General features: G+C 40.8%; 1 protein-coding gene across 4 annotated transcripts in view; it reads right to left on the reverse strand.

Annotated features, from left to right (window-relative positions):
* The window catches only part of fryl (furry homolog, like), a 73,651-nt gene that overhangs the window by 34,665 nt on the left and 12,401 nt on the right, over positions 1–26,585 (reverse strand). For 2 of the 4 annotated variants that reach the window (XM_077584772.1, XM_077584770.1), the window contains exons 2-13: positions 25,321–25,386; positions 11,332–11,543; positions 10,388–10,441; positions 9,286–9,425; positions 9,100–9,196; positions 8,583–8,662; positions 7,766–7,846; positions 6,845–7,013; positions 5,719–5,811; positions 5,519–5,617; positions 4,451–4,552; positions 416–460 (exon numbers count right to left, since the gene is read on the reverse strand). In XM_077584772.1, the coding sequence (XP_077440898.1) occupies positions 416–460; positions 4,451–4,552; positions 5,519–5,617; positions 5,719–5,811; positions 6,845–7,013; positions 7,766–7,846; positions 8,583–8,662; positions 9,100–9,196; positions 9,286–9,425; positions 10,388–10,441; positions 11,332–11,451 (1,080 nt within the window). In that variant the 5' untranslated portion in view covers positions 11,452–11,543; positions 25,321–25,386. Of the gene's footprint in view, positions 1–415; positions 461–4,450; positions 4,553–5,518; positions 5,618–5,718; positions 5,812–6,844; positions 7,014–7,765; positions 7,847–8,582; positions 8,663–9,099; positions 9,197–9,285; positions 9,426–10,387; positions 10,442–11,331; positions 11,544–17,412; positions 17,906–25,320; positions 25,387–26,585 lie in introns of those variants that run through there. The other 2 variants (XM_077584771.1, XM_077584773.1) reach the window with 2 other exon arrangements.

Raw genomic sequence — 26,585 nt, forward strand, 5'->3', positions numbered from 1 at the left:
AAAGTCCGCTACCTTAATGCTAGCACACAATGCAAAATGCCATAAACTAGCAGACATTGCAATATTATAACCCTTGAATCAATGGATATTTCAACACAAATGGTGCAGCCACACATACCATCACTATAATCATTCTGACAGGTATACATTCTTTATCCTCTATAGGAAAATTTATTCAAACTCAATAAGAAACATGGCATATCCATCAGTCCACAAATGAGAAATTAAAGTAGACTTCGCTCAAACCCTGATACATAACATACTTGACAAAACAATCATCAATGCAAACCAGCACGACAACAACAACTTTTCCTCATGCTTTCGATTTGGAAGCTGCGGAAAGCCCCGTCCTAGTAACAAACGCCTTCACCGGACGGGCAGATGCGTGACGTCACAACGGCACCAAACAACTCACCTGCAGCGTCTCAATCTGCTTTCGGATGCTGTTGTTAGACGGCATCTGGGGCGGTGGATGTGGAAAAAAAAGGGGGGGGGGTAAAATGACAGCAGGCAAAGAATGAAGGTTGGTGGGGAGAGTAAGCACAAAGACACATAAAACATGCGAGTTATAAACAAAAAAAATAGAAGAAAACACAAAACCTCACATGCTATTATCAGACGCAAAAAATGTTAGGAATATTCAGCTTTCGGGTGACATTTCAGGATGAACCTAAAAGACACTTTTGTATAACTTGATGTTTTCTAACAATGAGCTAAATGGCAGGATTAAGGAAAATTTTGATCCATCCAAAATTTACTACTGATGACACTCCGATTAGGGCTGCAGCAACCAATTATCACATCAATTTATCCAAGAAAAATTGATTTTGCATTTTTAAAAAGCATAACATGCATGTATTTTTGTTCACTTGGATTGCCATTCTCACATTCTACTGTAATATCTGTGACTTTGAGTTTGAAAAGGTGGCCTGGTGAGTGACTTGGGCGTCAGCGAATGAGAGGGTACCGTTGCCTAACTGTTAACTGGCTGTAATTGACTCCGTGTGAGTGGTCAACATCAGCGCTAGTGTGTAATTGTGCTTTTTACGTTAGCTTTCTTAGCGTTTGTTCATTATAAAGAATTGACAATGCACTGGTGACGTTTGACTCCATTTGACCAATCAAAAAGAGCCAAAAAGTCGCATGACTGCATATAAAGTCTCTATGGCCTCACGCAGAAGAAAAGTTTGCAAATTGATTTTGTTTTTCTGGCAAAACCAACAGAGAAAACAAAATGGCTATTTAATGTTAATCCTTTTTGCATTGTTTCAGATAGTCATATTGCTGGCCAACATATGAATTTTTACTGTATATAGTTGATGGCTCATGTTTTGATTTAAAAAAATAAAATCAATCTGAAGTTACTGACCATTTTCCCCCACTGGCTACATAAAAAGTACTGAAACAGTTGACAGTTGTACTTGCAAAAGTTTCAGCTCAAATTACATGCTGAAGCACATTTTAGGTTCATCCTGAAATTTCACCCCCCCAAAGTCAAATATAGCAAATATAGCTTTTTATTAGTGTACAGTGCATCCAAAAAGTATTCACAATGTTTTACACCTTTTTTTTTGTTATGTTACAGGCAGCATGATCCCAAAATGGAATAAATACGTTGCACCCACAATGCTTCAATGTTTTCGGATGATGGAGGCCACCAAGCTCATCTGAATCACCTAAGCTAAATTTTAGCTTCATGGCAAAGGCTGTGAGTGTGAATACAATATTTATATAAATGTGATTTCATAGTAGTTGCTTTTAATATATTTGCAAAAAAATAAAAAATAAAGAAACAGGTATTTTTTCATACATTGTCAGTATGTATGGGGTGCCGGGTGCAGACTTTTGGAGGAACAAAATTAATTTAATCTATTCTGGAATTAGGCTGTAACATAACAAAATGTGGAAAACGTGAAGAGTGGTGAATGATTTCCCACTGCATTGTCTGTTACATAATTCTAAGAGCTGTGAAATAAATAAATAAATAAATAAATAATGTGTTGATGATGCGCAATTTAAGTCGCATGAAGAGACAATACAAGACAGAGCGGAGGTGATGTGAACACACAGGGAGCGGGAATTTTCAGTTACAGTGGAACACCCCAAGTCGGACAACTGTAGAGTTTAAACCCCAAGTTTGCCTCATAGAAAACTTTTATACTCAAGGGCCAACTGGATTTTTAAAATGGTGGGCCATGTTGTATTGTTGATGAGGTTAAAAAGCGTATGTAAAAAAAGTTGATTTTATAAATGTGATTAAAATAGAGTAATAAGTCAATATGTATAACAATGTAACATTTAGGCTCTAACTGGTTGATTGATAAAGTTAAAATGATCCTTAAATAACTGCCTGTTAAGTTGTTGTTGTTTTTTTATGTCAGATTAATTCAGTTGACATTATTTCATGTGGGGATTTATTTTTATTAAATGACCTTGAACTTGGGAGTCAAGTCGCGTGTTGTGTTTTGGACATTTGAGGTTCCACTGTATGTTAAGAAAAAGAAAAAAAGAAATTGTGGTTGAAAGAAAAGGCAAACTTTTCCCCCTTCAAAAGTGATTCTGCATTTTTGAAAAGATCCACGTGTCCCATCTTAACCCTGTGGCAAATTTAAATCTGTACAGAACCATCATGGCAAACAAATAGCAAATGCTCGATACTGATAAGGGTGTGGGAGGAGGCCGGTGGGAAGGCAATTACTACTCGGCCCATGTGTTATTTTATACGGAGCTGTTGAGTTTTTGACAAATGAGCCCTTTGTTCTCTGTGAGATCCTTGTCTGGCGTTCCCAGCAAAAGCAAAATGCCTCCCTCCATCCTGGCATGCAAACACAATGGCCGCCCCAATGCTCTCATGTGTTTGGCACGGTGCGAAGAGTTGATGTATTGGGAAAAGAAAACCTGACACTTTACTCCTAATAACAAAACTGCAGACTTTGGCCAGTTTTGACGGGGTGGTCCTGTCTCATGCAAATGTGTCTCTGCTCAACCCCGACCACTTGTACTGCTGGACCAATTCCGAGTACTGTACACCTTTCGTTACCATAATGGGATGGCGCTACTAAGAGCCCAGAGTAGAACCAAAACATGAGTGTCCATAAATACAGTATGGACAATAACTGAAATGCCACATGGTTAAAACAAACAGTGAGAAAAGAAAATTCATTCAAATAATGACAACTGTAAAAATTATGCCAAATCATGAATCAGAATCAATTATTGTTAATTAGAGGCCATCTACTACAAATCACAGTGGTGGCACACACCAAACCGACGCACATGGCAACCACCAAACAATTTTCACAAGGATCAATCAAGGTAAGAGTGGGAACAAGAGTCATTGAGTCGGCTCATTCTGTCGATTGGAAGGTGATAAGGGAGGAGGAGAACTGATTTCATTGATTTCTGAGGAGGCATTCACAGACCTGAGTAAAAACAGCATTTGGAAATATCATTTCAGGTAGAAAAATGTACGACATTATGGTGCAAAGTTAAAGAATTTCATCACCAATGAAAAGGTGGTTAAGTGTACACACTTACTGATAATTTGAGTCTTTTGTAACCCCGCTGATTTAAATCAGGAAGACATAAATCTTGGATGTCTCTAAAAGATCATCCTGTGGTGAGGGTGTGTTAAAAGTGTTCCACAGCCGCCAAATACGCTTATGAATGTGAGATTTCATTGTGTGAGGTGTGTTGTGTTCATCATCTTTACTATACCACACTACTGGATAAGAGCAGGAAAAACACATAGGAATGGTGAACTCTCACATAAAACCAAAACAAAAAAACAATTACAATTTTAGAAATCTGTGAATACATACATGCCACTTTAGCCATTTGATGAAGTTAACCAGGAAACATACATACTAATTTGACAAAATTTTAGCCTTTTTCCTCCTTTCAAAATAAAGTCAGCAAAGGCCCAGTTGTTGGATGTTTGTAAAAGATTATCACTAACGATTTTCCAGTGGTGTGAAGTGACATGACGACAGTGGGCTCTCTCCCATTTTAAAAATCAGCTAATATGTTGAAAATCGTTAAATGTGTACCCCGCTTTAGCTGTCATGAGTCGCTGTATTTAAATCACTTTTTTTCCCCACCCTGTGAACAGAGAGCATATTATCAGGCAACGCAATCAAGCGCTATTCCCGTCCAGATCTGCCGCTTGACAATGAGAGGGACAGAACATTATGATCTCCAAGACGGAACCACAGGGAACACCGGTCACAACCAAGGCGGCTTCTAATTCAATCGGCAGCAACAAGTTACCCATCACAAGAATGAAAGAAAAGCAGTCACGCTGTTGGTTTCGATCACCAAAATAGTAGCGCGGGATTACGCAACGCCAGTCATGAGGACTCAAAAGTCAATTAAGGCATTGTCCAGCCCAGCCAGTGCACTCCATACAGTCCTTGTGAGCTGTACGTGTCGCAAAACCTCGGGGCGTTACCTTTAGGTGCGAGAGGCAGTTCTGCAGGAAGATGTGCCAGTTGTTGAGGAAGAACTGTTTCTGGCTGACGCACAGCAAGCAGGTCACCAAGGGATACAGGGCCTGAACAAGCGAAAAACAGGGAGTCAGTACTAACGCGCGTGACAAGTATTACCTGGACAAAAGTTTGACAAGTCTACCTTGAGAAAATTTGGCACCCCTGGTTGAATGACTTGATTTCAGGCCTAAAGCACAGGTCTTGCTAGTTACGACCAGTGCCACTAGAGTCAGTTAAACCTCACTAGTAAATGACTGTGCCATATTAGTAACACTACTAAGCCCAATTAGTAGGCTTGCGCCACTCACTAGTAGCATCAAAATACCCAAAACATTGGCCTACAAGAGCACACAAATGTCAAAGTAGTAGAAAAAAAGATTACAGATCAACTAGATTTACTGCAGATGTGGTTATGCTATAATTACGCGCTTTGGTGCTGCTGTTTTGGTGTGCAACACAAGTCTGTAATGTCCACATATGAATAAGAGCATCTGTGAACAAGGATATTTTACAGTTTTGTTACTATTTCAGAAAATATGGGGTTCAATTTTATACAGATACGGTTATAGGTTTTGGTTAGCAACAGAGCTCTACAATGTCATGAGCCTAATAACATAATTGCCTACCATCCCGTAACTTAACCGGGGCTCGGTGACGGGTTGCCCCTCCTCCACTATACAAGAACATGAGCACCTTTGTTTGCATCAGCGATTATCTAGTGTAAATGTAACGTGCCATTAGAGAGAGAAAAAAAAAAAGAGTAATGATGATGATGATATGTTGAGCAAGACTGCCGAATGAACAAGACTGAGCTCTCAAAATGGGGGGAAAAAAAGCCTGCTATGTCTACACCTCAAAAATGCATCTTCCCTTTGGATAGTCCGCTGGCATGGCCTCTTTAAAGTGCCTCATTGTTGGCCATGAGTGTACACAGAGAAAAGGGGTAGAGGATGGGGAGAAGGGGCAATCCCCCCAAAAATGGACTATAGACATTATCTTATATATTTTCGATGAAAGTTAGACGTATTGACCAAAGAGTGCTTCTTTCTGGAGCTAAGGTCAAACGTGGTCTGGTACAGCTTCTCCACAAAGTTCTTCAGGCACGGGACGTTGACTTCATTTTTCACCGCCTGGAGGACAAAGACAAAAACTTATTACCCGGAGACGGACTCCAAAATAACACAATTACGCTCAGCGAGGCAACAAAGGCGGGGAAACTGGCTTCACTCACGGCTGCAACTGGGATGAGGATCTCCACAAAAAGGCCGGCAAGAGCGTGTTTTATGTCCTTGTCCTTGACTTCCAGGAAGTACTGGGCACACTCCTAAAAAGAACGTTAGGTCACACTTTAAAGAAGTCCTGACCACGCATGAGGATAGACTTGAACATGCGGCATTCAGCCAATGAGAAGGCCCAATTTCCATCGTTCCTGCACAAACTAACAATTGGGGTCCTCACACTATTTCTTCACACATGCTTAAAAAAAATAACGCTCAAAACTAAGACAACTAATCAACATGTGTCATAGGTAGGTTTATCGTTTTATGTTATTTATTTTTATATTTGGATGATAGTTGGCAAAAAGTAAAATGCATGTGAAGGTCTACTCACGCACTCGTACGACAGTTCAGAATGTTAAAAATGTTCCTTAAAACAGTCCTTACATTAAAAAAAAAAAAAGCGTTCACAATTGACAGCTTATTTATAGTTGAATTGATCCCTATTGGGGAAAAGGTTTTGACTGTGGCATTTTATAATCTTGGTGTAAAATAAAGCTATTTAACGGCCATGCGGTTTGAACTCAGCGCCGTTACAAAACCGAGGCGGGATGAAACGAGGACATAAACCACTGCACGCTTCATTAAAGGCGCTTACGAGGCAACAAGTAATGCTTTGCGAAGAGATGAATGGGAAAGGGAATCTTATGAAGACATGCGCGTACTGCTCGGCAAAACCTTTGGCAGTTATTCATCGGGTTTTATGAGGTGCTACCGGCTTTGAACAGAGCAGTAAAATCATAAAAAAAAATAATAACGTCTGGTGCGATTTAGCAAACAATCTTATCAGCCGATTGTTATTATGACAAACGTTTATAGGTGTGTCCTGCGTGAGGAAAGCCGTTGGAGCATATCCTTGACGTCCTGCTTAAGCTCCATGTACGAAAGAAAGAAAGCCTCTTTGTCTTTGCTAGTAGGACAAATTTGGCATACGAGTAAAGACAAACTACATTAACTCATTCCCTGCTGTGGATGTTTATGTTTATCAACTGGTCAAAAGATGGCAAGAGTTCATGGCGTGAATGAGGAACACCATGTAAAAAAAAGCACAGACATTGGAATCAAAAGTGTGTAATTCACCTGCATGAACAGAAAGGACGCCTCAAAATCCTCCACGGGATACATTTTGACCCGGAAGAACTTCATCCCCATGATGAGACTGATGATGCACTGCACTATGTAGGGACTCTGCTCTTTTTTCCGGAGCTCATCCAGCTCTGTGTTGAACTTTTTCGTCACCGCTAAAAACCTACGAACACACACAGGCAATAAGATTATAATAGTTCAGAATATTTTAATGCAATTTCGCTTTGATTTTTTTTTTCTCCAAATGTAGTTTGTTCTAATTAGTTTTAGAAAGGGTTTTCTACTTTTGATTAGGTTTTTTGTTTGATTTTTATCAGTTTTTTTTGTTTCGTAAAATGTGGTATTTGTGAGATTACAAAGTTTTATGTCATAAAAAAAAAATGCATTCAGTTAGGACTTGTAAACAACTATCCACAAATCACATGAAAAAGACATTGTTGATGCATATACCCATCGGTGTCCTAATTTAACCTAACTTAGTTTTGATTCAATTTTTTTTAAATTATTCCTCAGTGTTGCTCTTTGTATCTATTTCAACTTTGTTAGTTGTTTTTATACGATTAGTATACAGTATACCGGTATGTCTTGTTGCTGTGACCATGTCATTTCCCTCAATATAGTCTGTCTTTCTGTGCAGTAAAGTGCAGTACTATTTACAATACTGCTATAATTGCTAGCAGCAATTTGTTATAATTATACCGGTAGTTTGCTTGAATTATTTATATATATATTTTTATTAAGATCATGCCATTTCAGTTTTTATTCTTATTTCAATATCTATTTAAAACAGTGAAAATGTTCCTTCAATGTTCGTTTTGCTTATTTTGTTTCTTTTCATTTATTATAATTCCCTTGCACTGGCAGTGATTCGCACGATGTGTCACGTGTAAGACAAACATAAAAAAAAAGACTAACTTTGACTGTGTGAGAACTCCAATGACCTCGGCATACAAGTCCGCGATGATGTGCACATTGCCCGTGTTGGGGCCACAGTATCTGCAAAGAAAAAAGTATCAGCCAATCACGTTATTTAAAACAATTATACAAAATAAAAAAATAGCTATTTGCTTGCTTTAGACTGTTTTTGGACACTCCCAGTTAAGGGTTATTTTAAAGCTAAACAAAACAGAATTTACAGGTGCAAAGCTTCGTTGTGATGGTCTGCATTTCATCATCAATTTACGTTGCACGGTATTTATCACCGTACAATATTCCCTGGTGGCCAAGACGTGCATGCCAGAATCAACATCACATACTGTGTAAATCTTCACATTGCTTTAATTATGTTATTACCTCATGTTTTTGCACTTTACCAACTCTGCTGTATGTAAACGAAGTTTTGTTGTTCCCTTGTGACAATGACGCTAAATATTCTGAAGGTACAATACCGTAGAGTGCAATTTTACTTCATCTGAATCATGTTGCGAACGTTTTAGTTGATGATTTTTGGAGCATTAGAATGGATGAATTGGATTTCCATTCACTTCCACACGGAAAGATGACTTAAGATACAAGTGTTTTGAGTCACAAGCGTGGTCATGGAACAATTAAAGTCAAATTTATAGAGCACATAAAAAAAAAACAACTGCAGCTGAGACAAAGTGGTGTACATGAATACAAATCGAACGTGGGACAATTAAACACAATTAAAAACAATAAAGACAAACAATACAAGGTCAGACTCATGCTGTCTTCAAAGTCAATGAACGCAAATGTGGTTGTGTTTACTTACCCCTCTTTGTGTTTAAAGTGCTTAAATGCCAGGTTTAGAACTTCGTGTACTAAAGCGTCTGGCACTGGATGAAGAGGAATCTGTGACAAACACAAACCAATTACTCTTATTAGTCAGCAGTGGTACATTTTTCATTCTTTTTTTTTTCGCATTGCGACATTTCATTTCCTCCGGGGGCCAAGGGCAAGTTAGAGCCGGTCTCCCGGGGGTACGGCTTTGGGAATGTTGCTTCAAAATGTGGACGGTCCCCTTTGGCCACGCACCAAGGCTGCAAATGGTGGAAGTGTTGATTTATGAGGCGGCCCCTGTGGCTAAAGGTCTCAATGACAACAGTACCGCACATTCCTAAAACAATTACACTTTTAAATGAGAGGAAAAACACAACTTTCTGTGAGCTATTCATAGATGAAAATAATAATGAGGGATAATGCATATGCACCAAAGTGACTCAGTTGAGGAATTTGTATTTTTCTAAACTTCCTGCAAAGCAGCGTTCAAAGCGGCAACAATAGCTCACCCGTTTGAGAACTTCCACCGACACCAGGCAAAACATGAAATCTATGGCTAAATCCCTCCGCTCGAGAAGGTAGTCTTTATCTCGGTGCTGCTCATCTCTGCAAAAACAAAAACAACAAAAGAGAGTCATGAGAGGGAAATACTGCAGAAACGAAAACGTGATCAACTTCAACGAGGCATCGCTCACCCTTTGGATTTTGTGCTGGAACGAGGCCTGTACTCGTACGACTCGTCTTCGGTGCCGCTCTGCCGCCGGTACCAGTCGAACAGAGTACGCAGCAGGGAGGGCAAACAGTGTTCGGCTATGGAGCTCATAGAGCTTATTAACTGGAAAAGCAGAGCAAAAAAATGAATACAAATCATCACAACCCACAAATAACAGTCCAAATGCAGCCAGCCGTATCCATCTCATGGGCTGGCCGTTTTGCCACTGCCATTTTCTGGGCTCAGGTAGCGACCAATCACGGCTCAGCTTCAGAAAACAGGTGAGCAAACTCTGATGTCATTTTCACACGACAGCAAGTGGCAAAATGGCCACTCCCCGAGATGGATAAGAACAGCTTAACTCATATCCAGTAAAACAGCCGAGAGCAAAGGGAGTTGCTTCAGGGAAAATGGCTGCCAGTGAATGAGTTAATACGAGTGACACTACAGGACAAACTACATGTGCAAAAAAACTCCCAGGAGAAACGAAAACTCGAATGCTTATGTGACAACAAACACGCGACAGTTAAATGTTTTGAACGTGGCAGGCGTTGGTCAGCGGGCATGCAGGGCGTCGCCTGTGGACGACGGCCAGCGGAGTTACGCAAGTGGCACGCCCACCGCTGCCCCTCGTGGCGCCAGGCAGCCACACACACACACACACAAGTGCCCTGAAACAGACAGATACATAGGCGACACAGAAAGACACAAACAGAAACAGACACGACACACAAAGACAACACGCACACAAACAAACACAGAAACACGCACACACACACACGCGCACGCACACACGGCAGCAGCCAGTGGCAGATTTAGTGGCGAGGATGACACAGCGCTTCCACGCAGGCCCGACTTTCCCTCGCCATATATTCTCCTCATCGGCCTCGTGTTGTTGTGAACAAAGCTCTGCAGCGGGTCCCATTGTACACAAGATGGGCCGTTGAATGGGCCATTGATTGGCCACAAGTGGGGGGGATTCAAATACTGCGCACAAAGTGCAGTATGGAACTTGGCAGCTGACTGGCTTGGGGAGGGGGGGAAAGGGGGGGACGGGGGGGCCATATTCACACTGCCGCACTGACCTGGTCAAACTGTGCATCCTCCCCTCTCTGGAGAGAACGGGACAGAGGTTTCTCCTGAGGGAGGAAAAGATTAAAATATCAAGCAAGTGATACAGTAGGATAATCACAGTATCCTTTACTGTGCAAAAAACCTTAGCTGAGAAGGTGATCACAATTCTCACCTCAAAATTTTTAGCATTAAGAGATTTAACTTGATCGCATTTTTCTCCGCTTTATTCCCAACACTTCTGATAGAATGATATTTTCACCTGTATAACATCTAGAGAACATAAAAAATGCATCTTAAATAAGTCATTATGCCTTTATCATTGGTCATAAAAGTTAAGATGTAATGTTTTATTAACTAGCTGTTCACTTTTTTAAACAAGTATGACTGTTAACAGCAGGAGTTCTGTAATACTGTATTGCTTGCATTTATCGTTTTATTGTATAGATTTACAATTACTCTTCTAGCTCTATTATTAATTACTTGTTCTTAGTTTAGTTCACTAAATATTTGGTTTATTGGAAGAAAAAAAAACGTTTTAAAAAGCATTTTTTTCCCTCTGTACTGGTGTATATTACGGTCCTCTGATTTGCTGAGTGGATAATAAATATTCAAAACATACCAATAAGTGTAAATGCTTTTAAACCCGGTTTAAAAAAAACGACTTGTTTCCTATAACTATGAATAAGATTTTTGATGTTTTAACAATTTGATAGTTATTTTATGAAATTAAAGTATAATTAATGATAATTTCATTCAAAACTAAGAATGAATCATTCTTCATTCATTTCTTTTATTCAGCAACTTAGAGTGAGGAAGCGCTCGTCCCAAATGATGCGGCGGAGGACAATCAGTGCAGCGTGTTAAGTATGAATCCACGCACATAAACCTAACGAGCTTCCCGCTCACGTCTCCAGCATTTATGAGGTGGCGGCGAGGTCGCTGAGAGGTCACTCACCAGCGGTTCGGCCATCACCATCTCGATCTTCTTCTCGGCCAGCACGGCGAACTCGGCGAACAGGCTCTTGATGACGAACTCCCCGGGCTTGAGCTCGGGGTCGATGGTGATGATGGACATGGCCGCGAGGTTGTGTTTTTCCCACGGAAGGGGAGTCGCCAAGGCGGGGGCGCGCCGTCTACTCACGCTGCTGCTGCTGACCGGCGCGGAAGCTATGGGACAAAAGGCAGAGGTCGGGGGTAAGTGAAAGATGGACTTGTCAGACGGGGACAAAAATAAGGTAGGGAAAGTTGTAGATCTAGACATCTTTGGGATGAGAATATTGGTGTGTCAAAAAAAAAACAAAAATAAATAAATGTTTTTTAGTTATTAAGCTACCTTTGAACGGGGCTCACCATGACTGAACACAGGTGTGCATTTTGCATGTAGCTCAAATCATTTGCCTGGCTTGCGTGCAAACAAATAATTGTTCAGAGCATTTGGGTATCAGGTGAGTGTTTCTGGTAGTAAAATGTTGTCATTTGACTCAATCGCATTGCAAGCAAGCCTTTTAGGTCAAAGACCGGTGAAATGAATTTACATGCGATAACACTGTAATGAAACGCCGACAAAGGCCCACACGCTCCATGACCCGAGCGAAAATAGCAAAAGCGGCCATTTCCCATTCAAAATGCTTGAAGAAAATGGCACTAACCCCCGTGAAACGCATCGTCACGCAGCCAGTTCACAGTCAAAACTTTGAATGGTGTGTATGAGAATGATGTGCGGGCCGTAAGCACAACTTGCAGTCTGGGCCCACAATGGCTGCGAGTGTGGCCATGGAAGCCGGCGGTGGCGACAACAAGGACGCCTTTACCTCATCTTCCCCTCACAGGAAGAGTCTGCTTCTCCGTTTCTGCCTTCTTGTCTTGAGGTGAAAAGGTTCCCTTCACAAGCGTGTAAAACATGACATTGTTTTTCTAAAAAAAATCCCACTTTGCATCCGCCTCTTCAATTTTTGTTCAAGTTTTGTCATAGTATTCAAAGTTTTTTGTGTGTGGGTATTTTTAAATCAGCATTTTGTTAATTTTTTTTTGGGGGGGGGGGGGGGAGATTTTTGCCTGTAGCCTACTTTGCCATAATAAATCTAAGTTTCAGTCAGAAAGTTACAACAACAAAAAATCCAGATTTTTGTCCAAGCTGTCATATTTTTGCAATTCTTTTGTTGTATTTTATTTTTGTCGGTCTTTATTTTATGCTACATTTTTGTACAAGTTTGTATGTTTTGTTTACACATTTTTGTAATATTATTCCACTTGTTTCTTTACTATTTTATCTGTTTTTGTCAAATTTTTAAGTTCTTTTAAAATGTTTCTTCAGGTTTTGACAATTGGACAGTATTCCTATGTATTGTGAGTTTGTCATATTTTTGGCTTGCATTTTGTCAGATTTTTTTATTATTATTATTTTATTTTTTTTTGTCAGTTTTTATATTTTTGTCTTCTTAGATCTCTTGTCAGTTTTTTTTGTACTGTTCTGTAAATATTTGTGTCAACATGGACAGCTACTACTGTAGGACCACACAAATATGGCTGGGGTGACCAGTGACCATTAATTATACAAATCAAAACTTGAATTGACTCAAGGGAGAAGGCAGAAATTCCGAAAATTCCGAAATGTAACCAAATTGTTGACATCCCACCTGGCTTGCTCAGAAAGACGTTTTGGGAAATGAACAACTCTACTCTCTCTCTTGGTTTGTTGAGCACATTGTGGCGCCAGTAGTGTGTCTTAGTGTGCGGCGGTCATGCTGTCCTGCAGCACAGAGAGTCTTTCAAGCCTTCCTCGTCTTTGTTTACTGTACTGAGATGATGTCACGTGGCCTGGCCTCGACCCTCATAACCAATCAACGCTGTGGGCATCCTAATCTTCTTTCTCCCGCCAATGCTGCACTTGTCAACATCAACAAAGAAGAAAAACAACAAAAGCGTGCCGATGGGCCCACCCCCTCCCCTCACAAGTTGTTCTGTCTAGGGCATGCCAGTCATTTGTGGCATTCCAAACTTCCATTCTTTTCCAAGGATGACCTCCAATGGACTGGGAAAAATGACAAATGTACATTTTGTGGTGGACTTTTCAGCAAATTCTCAGTTCTGCTTTAGTCCCGTCAGCGGCATGTCCATTACACTTTATCAGCTGCCAAGTAATGAGTGTTAGTAGTCACAAGAATCATTCAAACAAATTCAGGGACTACAAAGTATTCCAGAGCCGTATTCAAAACCTTCAGGGGTAAAATATTCACAGTATTATACCAGAGCTATTAATTGTTTTTACTTTGAACATAATGAATCATGTCTTTATTTTCACACCACTTCCCAAAAAAGAACACAAACCATTTATGTCAAACTAGGGAAAAAAAGTACTTGCACTTTCCTAAAAAGAAGACAAACAGACCATTCTGCGCTTTCCTAAAAAGACAAAGTATCAATGTGGCACAAGAGCTATTGATGTTACATCTTCCTAAAAAGAGAAACTAGTGATGTATCCTAAAAAATATTTGTATTAATTTATCTCATTAAATAATTAATAAATTGGTTTATTTTATTAATCACAATAAGTCATTAGTGGAAAAAATGCATTTAACAATTAAGTATTTATTTAATTGATTGGTTAACTAATTATATTAATGTTAATTATTAATAATACAATTTAAAATGTAATAACATGAACTTAAGTTTTTGTGATTTTTGGAAAATGTGCAACATGGTTTGCTTTCTTTTTAGGAAACGCGGTATGGTGCAAGGTGAAATTCAAGACACTTTAAAAGTTTATGCTCAACTAGATTTCCATAAAACTGGTATCGGAGTGTCCCGAAGATCTTGCTCCCTAAAAATACGACGCAAGCCAACTGGCAAGCTGCATGAAAACATGTTTTGTTTTGGATTTTATTTGGGGTTTTGTTACACTATGTTGCTCAATGTACACGAGCCCCGCTTTTCACTTAAGAAACACGATTACACAACTATTAGTGACTCCACCTTGTCACAGTTCAAATGAAATGAAAAAAGAAAAAAGGAAAAAAAAACTCCCGGCGGCCTGCTCACTTCCACTGTCAGGACAACCAGCAATAACAGCACAATCACACATACGGCTGGAATGCAGAGCAGAGAGCACCCCCCCCCCCTTTTTTTTTTTTAACCAGACAAAAGACCTGCTGCTGTTGATGTGGCATGGCAGTGCCAAATGTGTTATTGTGTCCCAACACGCTCTGGCTGTGACAAGTTACAGCTAAAACACAGATAATCCAGGACTTTTTTTTTTTTCTGGTTGTTGACTGATGAGCTATTAACAACCCACGATACTGACACGTAAGAACAAGATTCAGTACTTTAACTAGTGGTGAAGTACAAAAAAAAAAATTGAGGCGGGGAGAGGATATCAGAAAGAGCATGAAAGAAAGGTGCTGTGATCGGCTTTCTGATTTGAAGATGATCTCGTTTGTGTTGATGAGGAACTGGCAAGCAAAGTAGGGGACACGGGGAGGGTTGGGACAGTATGAAAGAGTGGAGAATGGCCTGCTTGTTGCACTATTGATCACAATGCAGTTTTGTTTGGGAGTCATACAGGTACGGACAACTACGGCAACAAGCCGTCACTCATGGATATCAGTGCGGCACGGAAAATAAACTTGCGCTGCGCAAAAGCAAACTCTAGCTGCAATTAAACAGCCTCTCTCAGCCAGGATATTTAGATTGAGCCAAGCAATAATAAATGTCATTGTGTTTTTATAGCATAACGTTTCCCATTGTTCAAGCTGAACACTTTCCGAAAAAGAAGATGAACTACTAATGCAACATCAAGTTTGTCGATGATGTAATTTCCTAAATTTGCGCCCTCATTATGGAAAAGAAATTAGCGGGAAACCCGGTGCGGTAACATTAAAACACCTGCGGCTTATAGTCAGGTGTGCCTAATAGTCCAGAAATTACTGTACTTCACATCGTAGCAAAGTGTAATTTCTTCAGTTTTGTCAAATGAAAACACACAATAAAATATTTACATGTTGAGAGATACTGTATGCAAAATATGTGTATGTAACAGACGATAGCAGTAATGTTTGGAAGCTTCGTACCATACGAAAACAACAAGTTCTGTCCAATCGGGTTGTGACTTTATGCCTGTGCAACTGTTGGTTTCACACATACAGCAGGCTAAATCTATACCATACTGTAGCTGCATGCTAATTACACTTGTGTGACACTGCGCTCTGCAGTAATGGCACAAAAATGATGAGTCATCAGTGTGCTTAAAGCTCCATTGAAAGGTCATTATTGTGCAGTATATGTATGCCTCCGGGGGCATTAATGCGCAACGCTGCATGATAGCACGTATGGACTGAATCATACTATCAACGTCTAGTAACAAAGATGACACAATAGACCTATGTGGTGCTTTGGTCCCAATTCATGAGTGTGGAGCAGAGCAAAAACATTCCGTTTAGAGACTCGCAGCTGAGATTGGCGACTGAGGTTGCACGCTTACAGCAAATCTCTGGCGCAATAAAACGGCGCAAGTGTCTCCATTTGTCCATAATCTATGGGGCAGATTGTGGATTGAGTGCCTTTTGGATTTCTTGGAGTAAACCCGGGAAGCTAATAACGGGACAGAGGCGGAAGACGGATCGATAGTCAGGAAACATTAGCTGCCCCAGAGGGGATGGAGAGCAGGGTTATAAAAGCAGGCGTTGGGTTGGGTGGAGCGTGGGGGGGGGGGGGGGGGGGAATTAAGGGACTGAGATTTGCGTTGAGTGCTACTCAATGAAGCAGACAAAGTAGATTTGGGTGGTAAAACAGAGTTGACAGTGACAGAAAGTAGCATTAGCATTTCTACTTCCTGGTAACTGATAAGTAGGCACTGGCCCACGGGCTGGTGTCAGATTTTGATGGTATGATGACCTCGAACCAAAATAGTATATTTGATGTATTATTCGACATGTTTGGGTAAATCAATTTTTAAACACGTTATTAGTAAATATAGAAAGAAAAACAAGGGAACTTTTATAAATATAATCAAACTGTAGTACGACAGCCAAAGTAGTTATTTCTCAGAAAACAAGTAGCTATTTGTCTTCTCTTCTCTGCCAAAGCGTAAATGAACCAATGCTAGCTATATTAGTTAGTAGCTGGTTATCTGACTTGATTGACTGGGTTGTTGATTTTGTTTCAAGTCATTCGCCACAGGAAAAATACCAAGGACTGACCCTCTATAAAGTAATTACCAGAGTAGCAACGGTTAGCCTAGCTGTAACTATTACTATTCTTTCTTCTTCTTTGTATTTCCCATCAATATGGCTGCCCTGTGGCGCTGCACTGTCCCTACAGGTCACTCTTGCTACTGTCACGTGTGGTATTTCTCACATTTTAAAAATTGGGTTGTATGTACCCTTCTGTACAATTAGCGCGCCCAACCATTTTACAAGTAAAAAGGTGCGGAATATCACTCTCAAACACAGGATAATCGCTTAAGATTATAGTTGTCCCGATCTGATTACAAGATCGGAAATCAGAGCAGATCGCGTTATTTTCTGTCGATTGGTTTTGGCTTAAAAATATCTTCTTTTTCCTTTCTTTCTTTCTTTCTTTTAAAGTCTGGAAAAAACTGTAGCGCCAAACAGCTTGCTGAGCAGTCTCGTCGGAGTTCAAAGAACAAAAGGTTTGTAAATGTGACTTATTTAAACAGCTTACCTTCAAATATAAGACTAACAAGAGTAATCAGGGCATCCCTACTCTGGGTAATCTTTTAGAGACGACCACGAATACGGCCTTTGCAGAATGAAGGGAAAACGCTCAAATTTAGCATGATTGTCGGTATGTATGCACATCGGTAGGTGAGCAACCTGCTCTCTACGCATCAGTAGCAAGGTTTTACTGGAGGAAGTGAGAATGAAAGATGGGCTTGAAAACCCGACTATGTCTGGACTGAAGACAATCAGTCATCCTGACACTCCATTAGTAATCCTTACACAGGTTCAAGATGGGGGGGGGGCTCAATGCAACAATGCTGCGCAGATAAGATTGCGGTATGTAAACAGAAGCTACTCACAGCTGCTGCTGCTCCACGACTTGAGCAGAGATTTGATGCTGATCTCGAAGAAGACCGAATCCTGCAGGCTCAGCATGGCGGCACCGACTCAAAAGTTTGGCATGGTCCAGAAAGGCACAATTTTCGCACGGTTCTGCTCAATTTGGCTGCTCGTCACCGAAGCCATTCGTTAAATAAACAGAACTGGCGTTACCCCCCACAGGGAGCGGCCAAAAGTAGCATCCTGGGAAGAGTGGTACTAGACCCCGTAGAGAGGTGCCACCAGGTAGTTAGCTCCAAGTTTTGGGGTTGGCAGGCTAGTGAAGCAATCCACTCGAGTGCCAATCCACCGACTCCTTCATGCAGGGCATGGAATAATAATCCAGAAAGTGGCTTAAACTTGCTGTTTTAAAAAAAAAAAAAAAGGAGGTAAAAAGCAATAAAAAATAGTGCAAGGGAAGAAAATGTATTTACAACGCACTGCGATATTTCCTCTCCGCTGCTCTTCCTGTGTGTGAATGTGCCAGTACTAGCCTGCTAGTACAGCCCCCCCCTTTTCAGCTCCCCCTCGAAGCGCTCTCCCTCCCTATTCGCTCGCAGGCAGCCTCCTCCCCTTCCCAAGCATCGTTCTTTCACACAGACCAAAAGAGTGAGAGAGAGAGAGAGAGAGAGAGAGAGCGGGCGCGCTTGTTTTGACAGCAAACAGAAGGAGGCGGGAGAACAGAGACCGAAAGAGAGAGGGTGGGTTCTGTGGCAGTGATGTCATCAAAATGCTGCCGGTGTCAGAGCGGCTACTGTGCGGAACGCTGCGTTAACCCCCCTCTGGCTGCTGGCCTATGAAAAGCCACTTCCTGTCGAGCACCACGTAATACCTGATGCGTCATCGCTGACTGTTGTGGGAGGGGAAGGAACAATGGGAGGGTCGCACGTTCACAACACAACCAGCAGGGCTACGCCTTTGGAAAATAAATATATAAGACAATATGACTCTTCCAAAACAATCTAATAGGAGACATGTTATGCATTTTTGTCCACAATTTCAAACAGTTTCCAGGTGCCCAAATATAACACGAGTGGAAAATTACAGCATGTTTTGAGGGGGCGGTCCGGTCACATATGAGCCAAATGAGCCATTGCCAACCCCACCCTCATTGACTTATCAGATTCTCTTATGATGATGACTAGCACAGAGTCTAAAGAAAACAAGCATGAAATGCATAGCTAATTTTTGGGGTTAAGCCCATAAATACGGTAAAAGCATGAAATCATTTTCTGTCAAAGAGGCAGCACTTCTTCAAATCTTCAAGTTGCCCTCCGTTAGGACGGAGTTTCGTCCCCAAGCTCGTGACAAATTTGGATGGAACGCGCCGTAGACTAATTCAGGGATGCTTTGTCTGATGTCGTCAGATTTTTGTCAGAATTAGTTTTTAATCCATTTCGCCATGTTTTGTCCAGGTTGTGTCAATTATTCGACTCAGTAGTCATTTTTGTGCACATTTTCAGTTTTTGTCACGAGTGAGCTTTTTTGACGATTTTTATCTGGTTTAGTGCACCGTGGAGACAAAAAATAATAATTTAACTCTTTGACTGCCAAAAACGTTAAATAACGTTTCGTAAAATCCTATGGAGGAGTGCCAAAGACGTTAAAAGACGGGTTTTTTTCAAAACAGGTGAAACTAACCATTTTCTATTGTTGATTACTCAAAAACGGAATAAGGTAGAAACAAACTTTTTTTTTCTGATGGAAGATGAGAGTCCAATCTTGTTTTGGCAGTATGTGTGTTTCCATAGTCCAAACACATCATTTTCTATGGACCTTGAAAGATCAGTCAAAATGCTTAAAATCGGCTGGCACCCACGGCATCCCTTTTCTGAAAACGTCTGGCAGTCAAAGAGTTAAACTGAAGTCGGAACATGTTTTTGTGTAATCCATCTGACCTATGCTAGTGCAGTGGTAACGTCCTCAATGTTGGTCTAAAAAACCCTTTTAAGCCATAGATTTAAAGCAATCAAACGGAATGCATAATATAATATGTCGCTTATTAATTTTTTGGGCCATATTTTTCCCCCCAATTTTTGTCCACAGCGGTGGCATAACATAAATTTGTATGCAAGTCTAAAAATGTGTCGTCCATCACCAAGCTTTGCTATCGCAGTAGTAAAGTGATACTTAGAATAAATATTTGGATGAACAACATTTCATAAAACAATCAAAAACCTGAAGTACAGCAGTAATTAAGCATGCCTTCCTGTGCGGCGTGACTATGCATTGTTTCAAAGTTACTGCTTTTGCTTTTGACTTTGACATGATAGATCTTCAGCCAGCATAGCTGCCAAATCATGCAAGTCCAGTCCCCAGTAGCATCTACCATCTGAGGTAGCCAGAGATTGGACACCACCTGTGTGTGTGTAAAATGCTATCGACCAGTACCCCACACTCGCTAAATATGCATTTTATCCAAGACAACAAATTTTACCAGACTTTCTGCATGAATTTCAATGGCCGCCTTCACACCTGGCCAAACAGGGTAAAAACGTCTTAAAGGGTGCGAGTGTGAGAACCCCCTTATACACTTATAAACACACGCTTACGCATGACATCAGTGTTAAGCCACAGCACTATTAACAAGGCAAGGCACTCACACACACACACACACACACGCACACACTCTGTGATGCACAAAGCCTACGCATGCTGACGTCGCTCACAGGCCTAAGCAGTCATTTCCTTTTCCTTGTAAACCTGACTGCAGGAATCAATAATAGCTTCTTAATAAGTTTAGTCAGACTAGTATCGGGTAAAAGGACACTCCATGATGTACAACGGCATTTGAATGCGATTCGAAAAAAAGAAGCGTTTGATAACGCTCAGTTTTGATCGACATTCAACAATGTGTTTTTTGCACTAGTGTAGAATACAATTCTAGTTCATCGTGCGCCCATTGTCACTGAATTTTTTTTTTTTTTAATGGCTTTTTACAGTAAAGTAGTGCCTTGAGATAGGAGTGACCCAACCTTTTGAGATATAAGCTGTCATTCGGCTGATTCTTGAGATACAACTGTCAAATTAAAAGTAAAAAAAAAGAGAGAATTAAAATTGCATAGTTCACTAATTTAAGGCTAATGCTAACATCCACTAGAGGAAAGATTATTTAAGATATGATTGTTTTGAGTAACAAGCGCAGACTAAAAATGTCATATTTCATGGCACCAGTGTATTCTGTATGTTAAGAAAAGATGACAACAGCAAAACCCGAAATCAACACATATTTTATACCAATAATAATCACACAAAGTTGAATAATCTGATATCCTGATCTCGTGTTGACGGTAGTCTTTCCAGACACTGCAAGCAGATGCGCGTGACATCAAGTCATTTTGCAGTTAAACAGTGGACTATGTTTGTTAACAAAATATCCAAGGAAATGAGAGGAGGGGAAGGGCCGCGACAGACAAAAGGTCTTTGTCCCCTCTCGTTTGGTTGATTTCTCATCTCTCGCTGTGTCACATGCACTCCACTACACAAGTTATGCAAAAACCAGGCAGAGCCCAGAGCAAACAATCGACATAAGCAGTCACTCCGTGGTGCCACCCCGATGCCTTTCAACGGACGAGTGTGAGATTCTCGACCGCAAATTACATAATGCGTTCACTCGCACAATGCAAATATGGACAAATCAAATTTTGAGCTTAACGGCAAGCTCTAACAGCCGTTTGGCTACCTATTAACTCATTTGCTCCCAAAAACGTACAAATCAGTTCTGTTTTAGATGTTTTAAGTGTCCCAAAGACGTATTTACACATTTTTTATGCTTGAGCATACAGAAGGCTTTGATGCGGCCTCTCAACTGCACAGAACGGTTGAAGAAATGGTAGTTATTACAAAAACGGCCAGCAGGTGGCAGCAGCGCAAAAGAGATCAAACATAGCCATGTTGAAAACAAGCCGATTTACCCACAGTTCTAAGCAGATTTGTGAATAATGATGAAACATAGTTTTATTCTAATGCTAATTGCTGCAAAATGGAAACGGATAGAAATATACAATTTTTTCTTGATGAAGAAAGAGACTAATATTTCTTTTGGTAGGTTCCATGTTTTTATAGCAATAGAACACAATATTCTGTGGGCTTTGCAAAATCGGCCGAAATCCAGTAAAACAGCCAGGAGTGAAGGGAGTTGCTTCAGTGAAAATAGCTGCGAGTGAATGAGTTAAACGCGCCAATAAATATGTCATAAACCGTTCTCCCCAGGAAAGGAAATACACATTTCCACAAAATGTACAATTATCCCTTTGATGGGAAACATTCAAATCCTGTGGTTGACAGAAAATCCACAACTGTGGTTCTTCTTTACCAGCATTTTTGTCTTATTTTTCTTTTTCTTTTTTTACTCGACAAGTGTAAAAATGGCAGCCCCCTGAGATGGACAAACCGGGCGGATTCTTACGTTTAATTCATATTCTACTAACGCAATATTAATCAGATTGTCGTGTTTCGAGTGGGGGTGCACATATTATAAAGAACACTTTTGGTTGACCTCCCGTTTGTGATTACAAGATAACAGCTAAACTGTATTTGGGGTTGCGAACACTTGTGCAACCGTCTTAACTTTTTATTTTACAAAAAATAATAATAATAATTCCCAAAAGAGCTGTACAACTTTATATGTCACATTAATCATCGAAAAAGTTTTGAAATGATGTATCTTTGTCTTCTATTTCACAGTCCTGGCATTTGAACAGGGGTGTGTAGAGGTTTTATCCACTGTACATCTAAGCAGCGATACACTGTATCTATTTAAAAAAAGGTTTCAGAATAGAGCCCAGCGCGTAAACGGTTCAAAATTCATTCATCGTGTTCTCCTTTGGAGGTGTGACAATACACAAAGACATGCGGCACTTAGATGCACTCCAGGAGTGAAAATCCAATCTCGTTCCGGAGTGTCAGTTTACGAGCTTCACCGTTTTGAATCTTCCCGAAGAGGGTGTGGGAGGAGGATCAAGGCATATTTCACGATGCGATCCTTTTTGAAAGGCAGATTTTTACAGTTGTTCAGAGTCTCGAAACACAGCGACTCGGCAGAGTACAGCATTGCATACCTGCGATGTCAGCACTGATGGAGCCCCGCTGAGTGACGGCTTGATTTATTTGCCTGATTAATTTTTTGGGCCTGCATTCCGTTCAAGACCCGCCCTACCTTGCCTCAGAATTGAAGAATGCAGGTTGAGAGGGAGAACATGAATGGAGGAAAATTACAGTGACGATGTTGTGGCACCGTTTAGAAAGGATTTTCACTTCTTATGTCATATCTATGAGAGTAGAAAAATGTGCTTGCAGATGAGCAAGCTTATTTTCTCGACTGCTCCACACGGATTTCAAACAAAGCGTTCACAAATATATGCCATAAAAACTGTCACAAGAAGAACATGAGAAAAGAAAGTGCTGGGGAAGACGGAAAGTTATGTTAAACTAACCAGGATTCCCGTTTTAAAAAAAGGATTCAGAAATACGTCGCTGTCAACATTGTTGGTGTTTCACCATTTTTCACTGGCTCACTTATTTGAACAGGCAGTTAAAGAATGTTTAATGATTAGAGCTGCAACGTGAATCAGCTTTTGTCATCAAGGTTTATTGCGTTTAAGTTTTTTCAAGGCATATATTACACATTTCTTTATCATGTAAAACAGAATGTGTTTGATTCGATTGATAGCTAGCTAGCAAGCTAGCTATAGAGATTAACTAGATCAGTGGTGTCAAAGTCCGGTCCTCAAGGGCCTGAGTATGTTTTAGAGGTTTCCCCACGTTTAACACAGCTGATTCATATCTAAGATCATCAACATGAGCCTGATAATTATCCCGATCATTCAATCGGGTGCGTTGGAGTAGAGAAACATCGAAAACATGCAGGACTCAGGCCCTCGAGGACTGGATCTTGACACACGTGAGCTAGATAGACTGACCTTTCCCTTGTTTTTCAAACGTCATGAAGTTAACTGTTTTTGTGTGGACGGTCATGTCTCATGCAAACGAGCAACTCTACTGCCCCCTACTGCCAGGGTGCGCCAATGCAAGAATAGCTATCGTTGCCATGGCGACTCGGGCTGGCGCTAACTGCAAAGCACACGCGAGTGCCCTTATAGAACTTGAAAGTATGATCATTTTCACCAAGTTTCACTCATGGAGGTCACACTACCATCGAGTCGCCGAATGACATTCAACTGCTTCAAAATCTGAACATCCCAGAATGCATTTTCTTCAACCTCCACTGCAATAGAACTTTAGGCTTGAAGTTGTTTTTGGTTATCGTCCAGTTAAACAAGCTGAGTAATGCCTTCTTGCAGCATACCAGTATTGTGACAGTGCTAACACTGGAGCAAATACTTCCCCCCTTGAGCAAAATAAGGGCAAAGTCATGCGTGTTTATGAGTGAACCAGAAACACAGGACATCGCATTATAGGCGTCGTTATCAGCAAAGCAGCCAGACTTCGGGAGGAACTGTTTTGTGTAAACCCTGCTCGCTTGTTTGAGGAATGCAGAGGAGGAACCAACAACATTGCCTCTCTCTGGGAACATTTGAGCTCGGAGGGACCGACTTCCGGTGAAACAGGGTTGGGGGGGGGGGGGTACTGCTTGATCAAATAATCTCATATGAATGTACATTACTGAGGCTCGTGGTTCTGTTTAAAAAGCAGGCAGAGTGATTGTGATTGACAGCCGGACATCCTACCCGCAGGCCTGATAAGCTGTGATACACACATGCACATTTTTAACGTTTGCATAAAAGTTTTGACAATTGGTCCTTTGCAGACTTTGATCGCAGTGGAGGGACAAAATTCAAATTTGGCCTGATTATCGTTATGAGTGCACACCACTTAAAGCCAGTGATGGATCTCCCAGAAGCCCACAGATGCATTTCCTGTCTGAAGGGCAGCACTGGGAACAAGAATCGATTGGAGCCGCAATTTGATCCCCGACCTCCGCTCCCAGTGGTACCCGAGTGGCAGAGGACGCGCAATTTAGATCCAGACGAGGAGTGGCAGAGGACGCGCAATTTAGATCCAGACTAGTCTACAACAGACATGGGAATAAGTGGTTTACAGTAGTCCTACTAAATGTTAAAAGGTGCATTGCGGAGTTTTGTCACTTTTTTTTTTAATCACGGCTGCCAACTAAATGTGCCTAAATGTGTAACTGCAGCCTTAGTGTCAAGCTCATGCATGGTGCGCATGTGATTACATGCGCTCGAATAAACTCATTTTTTTCCGTTTTCTTGGCGTGTGAGCTGGAGTTTGGGGCTGTGCTCCAAGCTGGCTTCTTCTTGTTAGTGTTCGCCCTGACCACTCCACACTTGAAGGAGAAAGGCACAGTCGCAGTTAAAAAGTCGGGGCTCTTTGTACTCATCTGGGCATTGGTGGGGCATACATAATGTAGAAAGATCTTTAATATTGACATTTTAAAGTCTGCAATGCACATTTAATGTACACTTGCCTATTAGTCCCCTTTTGTCCATTTGCCCATTTTATGTTCACATACTTGTTCAAATAAACACAGATCATGATCTTGTAAGCCGCATTCAATTGTAAATTTGATTTTTGATCAAATGCAACCAAATCTGCCATCACAAACACAAAGCCTGGTACTGTGCCTATAATTTAAATGCTCTAATAAAGTTGTGGCTTCGTTTTAAAACACCTAAAAACTTAAGTGTCCCTCTAGTGACAACATAACGTGTGCACCAAGTGAAAAATGACAGCAGGAAAGTAGCAACACCTTAAAAGCCAACTCAGGCTAAGCCAGTTCTGCAGAAGGGAGTGGCGCTCAGATCACAACGGGGCAAATTATCCTTTGGTATGAACACAACACGCTACCGACAGAATGGCTTCAATTTAACAAAACATCTTTTTTTTCTCACATAAAAATAACTCACCCTTGCGGTCCCAGCCACGATGAGCATGCTGTAAAAAGGAGGTTTTGCGAAATCGGTGGATGTTTCCTGAGTGGGAAGAAACAAAAAAGAAGATTCAAAATCAAGCCTAAAATTCATGAGTGCTGTCCGACCGAACATGCATGATATACACTATAAACAAAATCAAACTGAAAGTATTTCACCCTGGCATTTCCATTAGTAGAAACTAAAACAATCTTCACATAATATTTTCAATCAATATGGGTTTAAGCTTCCCACATCTTAAAGCTTTGGTAGGGTACGCTAAAATTAAAGCATCAACTCCAAACATGAAGAGAAAATGGTCAATCATCATTTTTGCGCATTTGTTTATTTATGGCATGTATTATTATTGTCCACACTTGCACACTTTAAATCTGTGAAAAAAATGTGAGGCAAGGTCTTGTGAGTGACGTGGGAGCCACCAAATAACAGTTGGCTGTTGTGAGCTCATTTGTGCTGCCGGTTGTTAACTGGCAATAAGTTGTACATACAGCTTGTGTTTGTATGAATGTGCCTATATATGTGTTAATTTGTCAATGTTCAATAAAGCGTTTCAAAGATTTTTTGTAATTGAGGTATTCGATGAATCAATTCACAAACATTAATGTTAAAGCAACACTAAGGAACTTTCAGTTTATGTTGATTATGGCGGCGCCATATGGACAAAAGCGGTAATGTAATGGCTGAAGGAAGATCACATTTCCCATGAGGACAAGCAAATTGCGTTGTTTTTTTATAGCTCAAATTGACTTCTGTCTTTGTACTGAATAGGGAAAGGGAGAAGTGACGTATGCCATAAAGCAGTCAACACATTTGTAGTTTTTTTTGTAGCAGTGTTCCTACCATCCTCCTCAAAGTTGCAAGTAAGTCAATATACCACTGACTGTATTGCACCTCTAAAATGGTTTGCTATTGCTCTAAAAGTTTGTACAAACAAAAGGTATTGTTCCTGATAAACAGTACAGGTCACTATTTGCAGAGGGTGTATATAAAGCATGCTTTTCTAACTGACGCTGAGAGGGCGAGTTCTGTCAAACATAACAGTGGCTGGATTTGGCAGGTTGGAGTCAAGCATGTCATCATCACGAGTGTGGCGAATATCTGGGTTGCCACTTCCTCTTCCGCGTGTCAGTCTTATCAGCAAATGAAGACGCAATACCAGCAGTTTCCCTGTTGCTGTGTCCCTCCAAATCCTCCCAACTTGTGTTTATATTCCAATAATGTGAAAATATTTCAATGGGAAT

Source organism: Vanacampus margaritifer, chromosome 13 (assembly GCF_051991255.1).
Source record: "Vanacampus margaritifer isolate UIUO_Vmar chromosome 13, RoL_Vmar_1.0, whole genome shotgun sequence".
NCBI classification, from domain to species: domain Eukaryota; kingdom Metazoa; phylum Chordata; class Actinopteri; order Syngnathiformes; family Syngnathidae; genus Vanacampus; species Vanacampus margaritifer.